We start from the raw sequence: 11,127 nt of genomic DNA on the forward strand, positions 1-11,127 counted from the left end.
ATTTGTTGCTTCAGTAAAAGTTATTATTCAGGTAGAAACATAAAATATGGTTATAACAGCTCAGCTTTACAGTGGACCGTGAATTTCCTGACCTTCATGGTCCCTAAATTTAACTGGGCCAAAGAAAGCATTCCCCTTTTCCTCCCTTTATGGGTGGCCTTGAATAAAGTGGTAAACATAACACTGTCCCAACTTTTTTGGAACATGCTGCAAGCATCAAATTCAGAATGTGTGTATGAACATTGCAATGCATAGTGTTTGTGCTCTAGCTCAAAAATGATTTTTAAATCACTATTCTGTCTATTTTACAATGTCCCACCTTTTTTGGAATTCAGTTTTGTCACTGCAGTCTTTTTTAGTAATTAATTTCTCGACTGTGCAGACAATCTCCTGTCCCAGCACTGGTTCCCTTCAGGTGAGCTCTCCTGCTGTATTTTGATTGCTGACGGCGACTGGGCTGAATGGCAGATGTGCCAGCGGCAGCAGAAAGCCTTATCTCACCACAGCAGAGATTTCACTGGAGGCCTTCACAGAGGTTATACAGGACACAGGACTTTGTGGTTTGCACTGTTTGAATGCTGCATGCTGTTCTTATGTGTCTCAGCAGGCATCAAGTCAGACTGCACCGTCCTGTAATCGTAGAACAGCGTCTTATATAAATCTGGTCAGAGAATATACAGGAGAGAGGATGTTGTAAGATAGTAGAAGCTGTACAAACTCTCCCCACGAGGCCTTAGAAATTCTCTTTTACTTTATCTACACCTCGTCAGCCTCCCTCCTAGTCCTTCACACTCCGCCGGCCTTCAAACCCGCGTCAATACGACCCTCCCGCTGTATTGTTGAGACCATGTTCAAGTCCTTGAGCTCCTGTGTGTTCTGTCCCACTTGCTCTTCCCTCTCACCAACGCTGCTTTTGTTATGCTGCTACAATGAGGTCCATGAATCTTTAATAAAACAGAAGGCAGCCTTACCACTGGCAAAAACAGTAATCCTCAAATCAATAACCCATGGTACGAGGAGGAGCGCTGCAGAGAGGGGAAAAGTACCGCCAATAAGAGCAGCTTAGAGCTAAGCTTCGTCAAGGTCAGAGAGAGCCAAGTGTTCGACATCTGATGGGCGAAGGTATCGTAGATTTAAAGGTGTCATTAATTTTTAAGATCAGCTTTTGGCAGGTGTTAATTTTTAAAGGTTACACACTCCACAACATTTTTAGAGAATATATACATCCACACAGCTCCCTTCACTCCATTTACTCTCAATAATGAAAACATTTCAGCATTTTTTTCAACACTTATCTTGTTTTCTTGGAAAACCAAAGCTTTTCTCATGATAATGAGCTAATTTGTAAAGATCTTGAGAAAATGAATGAAAATATTAAGTTATAATGAGACATACACATTGACATCTAGAGAAAAGAGACAGAATCTAAAGACAACAGCCTAAATTCACTGAGGAAAATTAAGTCAAATAGAATGCATGGTCCCATGTCCTTTTTGAGCTTCCATACTTTGTGACTTTCTGCATAGAGTGCTATATTTCTTTGTTAACACTATTTTTTTAAGCATGAATCCGCCATGGGTCTTTATTAGGCATACTAGTGCATCTCAAAAATTTAAAAACTTACATCTATTCTACTCACTTTAAATTAAATCACAGCAAAATACTTTTTCTTTACTTACATGGGTGCCCATCCTACAACGTGAGCCAACCTGGCACCAAATTGTATGATTCTCTACAGTTTCATAGCTTTGCACAGTAATATTAATGGCAGCACAAACTTTAAAAATATTCAATCGATCAGACTCGTTTTCCTGGTAGTACTCTGACATCTAGTGGCTATATGTTACTACTACATTACATTTTAAGGCCAGTTTTTGCTTGGTGGGTATCAACAGAAGTAACCAAAACTGTCATTTTTGACCTTTTTAACTGGTACCCAACCTGGGGTGTGGGTTGGAGATGATCAACATTAGATTTGTGTTCATATTAAATTATTTCATGAGAGCTACCTGATAGAGCATACATGGGTCTTTTTGTAAGAACATGTAGACATATTTTGTTAGGGATTTAGTCATGAAAACACAAAATTGGTGGAAATTTCTGACAGCAAGGTATGGCTTGTGATCATGTTATTTAGTCCTGGGGAGCCGAGCTTTCTTTGACACATGTAGGATGTGTTGGGACTCCATGGAAAAAGGTTAAGAACCAGTTCTACAGCATTCATTTGTTAGAGAGTGTGTTATTAATTTTAGACTATTCCCTACAGTAGCCAAAAATGCACACTGGGAAATGTCGTGACTTGCCAAACTTTATTCGTAGATCAAAACAAAGCACAGCATTAAAACATTTCAACACTGTAATGACATTCACCCACTGTCTGAAGTGTGTGAGAAAACGATGCAGTCAAGCACTTTTGGCTTAAGATCATGCTCTGAATCCACGTTAGTCAATCTAGTCTGATTGGTCATGAAAACTAATCCACCTTTTTAATGATTTTACAACGCAACCACCAAGGTTGAGTTCATCATGCCAAAGCCTAGAAGCAGAAGTGAGTGAAAAGAAAGACACAGAACATCAGAGTTTGTGATGCATTCGATCATTTGTTAGATTAGGTGGTAGAGAGAGTGTTTAAGATGACTTGTCAGTCTGCAGCTTGTGATGCGGTGGAGCACCGGGTCCTCAGGCAGGACGCAGGTGAGATCAGCCCAGGTAGAGGGAGGGATGCGGGAGAGACGAGGGGAGGATGCCGGAGGTTGGGACAGGGGTCAGGGAATGAGGGGACCTTGTGGGGGGGGGGGGGGGGCTGTTTTCGAGGCTTTGTGTTCATTTCTTCTTGGGTTTTGCCTCCAGCGGTAGGCCAATATCCTTCCCGCGCAGCTTCAGCCCTGTTTGAAACACATGAGGAGCATGTCGGTCAGACAACTGGCACTAAGAGTGAATAAATACTATGTTTCAATTTAAGCAAAGTATTTCTCACCAATTGCTCTCTCTATCTTGCCCATGACTTGGTTGTTGGGGATTGCCTTCCCACACTCATAGTCGGCAATGACTTGAGGCTTCTCATTGATTTTCTGCAAGAAAACATTTGTCAGATTACTTTTATGTTCCAAACCAAAAGAAAGTCCACATACAGGAGCGTGTTTTAAATCATCTCCATCTTCTCATTTATGCATGCAACTCTTCTAAACATGAAGAGATGTAGGGGTAGTTAAAGGGAAGTCTACATGCCACTGTTAATGTTTTGTACTTAAAGGTATGAAAGCAAAATGTAAGCTGGTAAAATGTCTGTTTTTCTACATAAACAAAAACAGCAGTAATGCTGAATGTCACACACGGTGCAGGGTAATAAAAGCAGCATATACTCACAGTGGCCAGGTCTTTCTGGGTCAGGCCTTTATCCTGTCTGCCCTTCTGAATAACCTTTCCCACCTCCAGAGAAACCCTGTCATGGTGCAGCTCCTCTGTCTCACGGTCCAGTTTGGCCGTGTTTTTCGTCACAAGATGCTGTTTGTTCTGCCCAGCAGACCCTGGATGACAGTGTTAGAATGAGTCATCAAACAGTGCAGTGGACAGAATAACTCACAAGCATTACTCTCAATTACAGCATGTCATGTTGAATCTGTGGCATCTATCAAAATATGGGTGTGTTGTAGGTACACCAGGCTCTCTAACCCAATCTGGATAAACTCAGTTAGGAGGCCATTAAAACTGAAACTATATGAATACCTGATTTCATACCACTGGACTAAGACATCAGTCCAAGGCACTCATGGAAATTCTTATTTCTGACTGAAAAAAATTGCAGGCACACTCCTGCACACTGTCTATACTGCACAAATACATTCTTATAAAAATAAGAATAAAAAAATGTAAAATATTAAATTTACATTTCTTGGTTGTCTCGACTTCCTCCCCACGTCTCTGAGCAGCAGTGATAGCCTAAAAAAAAAAAAAACAGACATGTACAAATCTTAGATTTCAAAACAGATATCAGCTTTATTGACAGCAGATCACAGTATGGCCGGACTCATTTCACCAGTCTGTAGTTAATAAGTAACAAATCTGCTTATCTAAGTGGGACAAACATATCAAACAAAAAGAAAACATGAACAGCTCTGCTTCAGGACCCTGTACTAGCTGACACCGTCTATGAAAGATATTACAAGGCAGTATTTCTTATGTAAAGAAATAAAGCGAGTTATGAGTAGGGCTGCAACAATGAAGTCAGCCTATGGTTCAAAACCTGCCTAGTTTAGTTTGGTTCTTATGGCTCACCCATCTGAGAGTGTTTACATTTTTTTTCTTTTATTTCATTCTGAAGTGTTTTGGGTGAATTTTACAGGACCAGAAAGGACTTGTAGAGAAAATATATTCATTTAATGTTCAGTATGTACTGAGTGTCATGGGCTGCCCCTGCACTGTGTTCTGTTAGACACAACATTAATACAGAGCATGTCTTTAGGGACTATATCTTCAGTTTTTTGGGTGCTGATTCACAAAGTCTGGATGGATAAGTCTACTAGACCAGACTGTGGGATAATGTTACTATCTTAGGCCGGCTACATACGATTTTAAAACCGTGGGAGACCACAGACATGAGGACAATTTCAAAAGATATTCATCTTTAATCCGCTGAGCGCACAGGCTAGACGACTCAGCCAGACTGTCAGATCCCTGGAGGCCGCACACCTGCCGACGACCTCAGGTGATCACATGACTTTAGGGAAAAACAAACAAACACGGATGTCTGCAATATCCTGTTGCTGTCCCTCCACAGCAGGCTGTCCTGGCATGAGTTACAGATGCAGCACAAATCTTAAAACAAGAGAAAGACTCAGGATGAAATCCTGGCTGTAATGAAGCTGAGGATTGTGACGCTACCACGTCTGCTCGCTCTCATTGGTTGTTGTGGGTACTCCGTCAGAGGCATTACACCCTACAATCGAAACTATCAGACGTGTTTGATATTTAAAATTCCGAGGTTTGGGAGACTACGACTGATTTGGAGCAGTAAAATAATCATGTTGACACCACACACAAGGATTATTCAGACAAATTATCGGTTGCAACAGGCTCCACTTGGGACACACCCACAAGATTGTCGGGGAGGCAAATCTTGCCTCAAATCAGGTTTAAAATCCTGTAGTGTGTGGCCGCCCTTAAGTTGCTGACTGTCACAATAACAAATATGGCTACATACAGAACTATTCAAATCGAATGGGGATGTTATAAGGCACTTCTAAAAACGACAAGCTTCACAGTTTCAATATGTACGTGGAAAATGGCATCAAAACAAACTAAGTTATGGGGAAAATAAGTTATATAAAAAGTTTACATTTTGCCAGACCCTAAAACATATGCACTCTACGTATTACATGGGATGTAATATGTAATGATGAATTTTAAAAATTTATAAAAGTATAAGAAATTTAAAACAATTTGACAGAAACATTTATAGCTATACTACTTCACCAGCAGATTTTATCATTGTCACTTTGAAAAAAGTAAAATAAAATAAGGGATGCGTGATATTATTGGCTCAACATCAGTACTGGCAGATATTTAACTTAAAAAGGCAATTATTGTATGGGCAGATATCAAAATTTCCACTCATATCTGCAACGATATTTGGATTGTGTACATCAGCATTTATCGAACATAATTTTTAAGTTTGTGGCGTTTTGGGTTGGACCCAAGGGCTTTGTCAGCTGATGTCTCCTGCTTTGTTCATCCTTATTCTTTAAACTTATAAATGTGCTTTAAGAACTCGAGTTTCTGTGTTCATCCTTTTTAAGAATGTTCAAAGGACCAAAGTTTTAAGTCTGAATTACATATTTAGTAGGGCTGTTGAGATTAATCGCATTAATCAGGATCAATTCCGATCTGAAATTTGTGCACTATTGTTTTTAAACCGTGATTAATCACATGCTTCTTTCACCCTTTCAACACACTCCCTACTCCACACTCTACAGCCACAGTGATGTTTTTAAGTCCATGACTGCTCCTGAATATCTTATTTCACTTTAAAAACTCACAGACAGCTCAGTGAACAGGACCAAAGTCATCTGGACATTGTTATCAACATTACATTTTTTTTACTGTCCACTCATTTCCTTTTCAATCCATAACAAGTTCCTTTTTCAGTGGTTAAATTCATGTAATAATCTTTAATTTAACTGTTAAGCAGGTCTAGTCAAACAGGAAGTCAATTATCCTTAATTTAAGACAGTGTAAAAATCCAAAATTACACAAGAGCTATTAAAAATATAAAATAAAGGATTATTAAATGCAATAATATGTGATTAACTACAAAAATCTTGAAATTAATAATGATTAAAATCTTAATACTTGGATATTAGTGTCATTATCAGCATCAGCTAAAAAAAACTAATATTGTACATTCCTGAAACAATGTTTGGATTTCAACCATTACAAGTATGAACTATATTACTTAAGTCAAATACGGATAGGCTATACTGCACCACTGCAGTCAAACAATTTCTATTTCATCATACTCATTTTTAAATTGATCCAGTTTTCGTCACTTCAAGCATAGATCGTCACATTAAAAAGATCGTGATAAAATCGTTCAATGTTGTAATTATCGTATCATGAGCTGAGTGCATTGTTACATCCCTATACTGTAGTTGTTTACTTTCCTGATTCCGTCGCTGTAAAAAGGTTTAGGCGATAAAGTCTGAAGCACAACTGTCAATGATTGCCTTGTTTTTGTCTTGATATGATGAGATATACCAGTTAACATAAATGGTTTTATGGAGGAGCATGAGTCACCTGAGGCGAGCTAAAGTTGTCAAGATATCATTTTCAGGTTAGCTGGTTAGTGCTAGCTAACTGACGGCTATCTATCTAACCTCTGACTACCACAGCTGGGTAATAGTTTCTGGTTAAATCGGAAAGTCGGTTGGAACATCATGTTTTCCTAAATCTGCCCTATCCAACCACGAATGTTTACCGTTAGGCTAACCGTTTAGCTTGCCAAGTTACTCGAGTGAGTCATTTCTTTAGAAAACAGTAGCTTTACTTCCTAGTTGTCTAGCTGGCTGGTAGCTAGGCAGCACTGTTCATAGTTTAACTAAACATCGACGCATGGTTAATGTTTGTTGGACTATTTCACCGTTACGTCACTAACAACAGTTGTTTTCCTTATCTACTACGTACATAACATTTCAGTTGGGTGTTTCCAGACATCTTTAAAATGATTGAAATTACGAATACTGAAGAAAGTGCATGAAATAACGACGAAGTGAGCTGCCCATGCTAACCTGTTTGGACTTGGCCTGGGCAGCAGTCGGGCCCTTCTTCCTCAGCACAGTCACGGTGTCCCAGTCACTCTCTGCCATGATTTTAGGGGTCTTTTCTTCGATACCCGTAAAGTTGAATGTAGATACAAAAATAAGCTCAGCGCAGTGTGTTCAAAATGATCCCTTTAAACAGGGTAGTGCTACTTCAGCGTGTCAGGAGCTTCCTTCCAGAAATATCACCCACGCGTTCTGCCAAAGCTTTATTTAAACCCGTGATTAACAGTTACAAAATAGAGAGGAGCCAACAGCGCCCTCTGGAGGTGGAGCCCACTGACCTATATCCACACAGACAGCTTTAATGGATTCAACATGTGACACGAACACACGCATGCCTGGTTACTCAGTGTGAACACTTATTGCATCAGTCAAACGATTGTACAACTAAAGTTCCTAAACAAACAAATTCTTAATTTAATATAGTAGTTTAACTTTAGCCTACCAACGAGTTATTGTGTAAGCACATTTCTGCCAATAAATAGAAATAAGGCACAGGCTTGGCCTATAATATTAAAATGAGTGAAAGCTGCAGAATATTGGATGAAAAAAAATATGAAAGATATAAAAAAGTAAAAATGATCCCAACTTTGTTGGTTTGCTTTCAATACACAACTGTACTATTACATTTTTATTGTGTTTTTTTTTTTAATCATAGAGGGACCTTGTTCTTTAAAATCTTCATGTTGGTGTTTTTATGCCTTTGTAACAATGATAATCAACTGGAGGTCCGGGGGACGCATCAGGCCCCACACATCTTCCCATTTGGCCCCCAGAGGATTATCAAATTCCTAAAACTTGAGAGGGTAAAAATATGGCATGCTATAGTTTAGCTTTTTTCTTTAAGACTAAAGAAAACCTTCAACCTAGCAGCTTATCAGACAAGAAGCTCATTAGTATTTCTGTAATTTGGCATGTAAACAAATACGTATTATTATCTTGATTAAAGTTTCAATTCTTTGTAATAATTTTCTTTGAAAGTGCAATTTTCCTCCTCTGAATATCTTTAGTGATCTGTTTCCTGTGTTTTTGGCCAATCACAATACAGCATATTAGCATCAAACTCAGTGACAGACATCAAGAGGGCTCTAGAAATATGTACCTAAAATATCTCAATGGCCCCCTGGAGGCTGGCTTTTTACAAGAATATTTTAATTAAACAAGAATACAGATTTTATTTCACTTTATTTCAATGTCCGGCCCCCACAGCATCAGTCAAGAAAAAGCCAGCCCTTATGAAAATGGAGTTGATGACCCCTGCTTTATAAGATGGGACAGTATATAGAGTCAGAGACATGGGAAATTGAAAGTGGGAAATAACATGTGACAGAGGAGCCATGGGACTCATTTAAACCCGAGCCACTTGCTTTGAGAGCCACAGCCTCTGTACACAGGGCCCAGGGACATAACCTCTATATTACTTAACAACATTCACGAGATTAAGAGCCCTATTTTACTTTTAAACAGAGAAAAATAGTTTGATATGTGGTGTAAATCAAAACTATGGGTGTACTGTCTTACAAAGACTAGCTATAGTACAGAATCTTCATCATTATAAGTTACGTTATGAGTAGAGACTTAAAGAAACTTGAATTTCTCTTGGTATTACTAGAGTATGCATCTATCTAAATAAATGGTTTAATGCAACTGTAGAGGAGGACAGGGTTTGCTGTGCAATGATGATGAGATTGGTTTAGTTTTACTGTCAAGTTATGATGACTTAAGGGATGTACTTTTTATGAAATTGTCTTTCATTAAATGAACTTTTTTTGGTTGGATGATTTGAAAAACCTGTTTTGTTTCAGAAAAGTTTTTTTTTAATTATTATGAGACAGAATATACCTACAAATGGGGCAGAACTTACCATTTAACCTCCTGAGACCTGAGCTTTTGTTTGGAATGCATTTTTAGTCCCCCACTTATTTAGGATTTGTTGGACCTGGTAAGTTTAGAAGCTCAGTTTTGTCTTTGAACAGCAATGTCTGCAAATGTTTCTTTTCAAGATCCACACAAATTCCCTCAAATTTCAATGAAATTACCTCAAATTTCTGTAAAAATCCCTACACATATTTTAACATATCCAATGAAAAAGTACCCCAAAATCTATAAAAATATTCCCCAAATGTTTCAGTGAAACTTTATCATAAAACCTAAATATTTCAATTTTTTAAAAATCATGCAAATTCCCCAAAATTTCAAAGCCGATACCCCCTTAGCATTTCTTCTCAAATTCCAAAAAATGTCAAATATATTCCCTAAGATCCCATGAAAATGATGGAAAATGCTAAATTCCCAATCAGATTCACAAATTTACAGATACATTTCCCAAATATCATTGAAAACACTGAGAAAATTCAAAGCAAATTCCCCCCAAATAATTAAAATCAAATTCCCCACAAAATGCAAATAAATTTCCTGAATTTTCAAGGAAATGCCTGAAAATTTCCAAATTCCCCTAAAAATCCAAACAAATTTACTTATATGAAAATGACCCCCCAAAAGTTCCAGTGAAACTCTGCAAAATGTACAATCATATCCCCAAAATGTCCATGAAAATAATTTAAAATTTCCAACCAAATGCTCCAAAATATACAAACTCCTTAAAATATCCATAAAAAACCCTGAAAATATCATATCAGATTATCAAAACTTTCAAGCAAATTACTTGAACTTCACTGTACATTCCAGACAATTGTTTTAAAAAATTCTAATAGCAGAAATTATTGCTATGTTGTAGAAAAGCCACGATGTAATGTCCTCATATGTGCATGCAGGGTCTTTGGAGGTTAATACTGAGCTCTAAAAGGAAAATGCAACTTTGTAATTGCTTGGAATTAATTTATTTGCTGGACCACTGCTATAGTATTCCTGGTGTCAAATAAACCCACAAGGGTTGGGCATTTTTGGGGTGGATTTGGTTAGGGTATTTTAAATAAAGTACAATCAACCAACAGTCTATCAAACTTTTTTCAGTTTATCTATTTCTGTAGTTGGCAGAGTGATTGACATGGTTTGGACATCACTCACTACAGAGTATGTATCTTTTTAAACATGTAAAACTGGAATCGAATGAGATAATTTCACACTTACACAAAAACTGTATGTGCAACATTGGGCACTGACATTTGACAGCTTGATTTTTAATAAAATCTAGCTTGTTCCAAGACATTAAAACAAAGGAATTAAAAAAGTGTTATACACTGTGTGTCAAATTTAGTACTGTAACAGATGAAAAAGTTTAAAAAATAATAAATGTGCAAAGAGTTGGGTTTTGTAAAATATTTAGCATTTGTGACCTCGGTGATGTAGAATCCACAGTCTAGCAGGTCACCAGTTACAGGACATTTCAGAGGCAGCGTCACTGTTCCGTCGTGTTCGGATGGGGGACCAGCCAAACTCTGACTGGGCGTCCTCTGCCTGATGGAAACGTCCCAAGCGGTAGCCATGTTTGGAACTCTGTTTTCCCGCCCACGCTCGAGGTTTGGGGTTCATCTGAGGCAGAGACAGATATCAGACAAAGTAAAGACCGTCTATAGACGAGAATAAACGTTAGCTATGGCAGTAACTTTTCTCACCTGAACAAAAACTGTGGTGTTCATGTGAAGGGTCTCCACTCGCTCTGACAAGTGATTCAGCCACTCCAGATGGTCGCTGATGGACTGGCTTAGATCACCGTTGCTCTGTTTCAAAGTAAAAACAGAAGAGATCAAAGAAAATGTGTTTCACTAAAATATTTTTTTATTTAAGTTTGGCTTCTTTGGGTTACCCCAGACAAGTTGTCCCTCAGTTCAACAGCAGCGAGGCGAACGTG

At 38.2% G+C, this 11,127-nt stretch overlaps 1 protein-coding gene across 1 annotated transcript; it reads right to left on the reverse strand.

The window, feature by feature from the left end:
* Positions 1-2,295: 2,295 nt before the first annotated feature.
* Positions 2,296-7,533, reverse strand: edf1 (endothelial differentiation-related factor 1). The gene is made up of 5 exons (XM_041811227.1): positions 7,284-7,533; positions 3,888-3,939; positions 3,367-3,527; positions 2,978-3,071; positions 2,296-2,885 (listed from the first exon to the last, which is right to left on the reverse strand). Exons 1-5 carry the CDS (start codon positions 7,359-7,361, stop codon positions 2,824-2,826), a joined length of 447 nt encoding a protein of 148 aa, XP_041667161.1. The 5' UTR covers positions 7,362-7,533; the 3' UTR covers positions 2,296-2,823.
* Positions 7,534-11,127: the final 3,594 nt, after the last annotated feature.

Source organism: Cheilinus undulatus, linkage group 17 (assembly GCF_018320785.1).
Source record: "Cheilinus undulatus linkage group 17, ASM1832078v1, whole genome shotgun sequence".
NCBI lineage: Eukaryota > Metazoa > Chordata > Actinopteri > Labriformes > Labridae > Cheilinus > Cheilinus undulatus.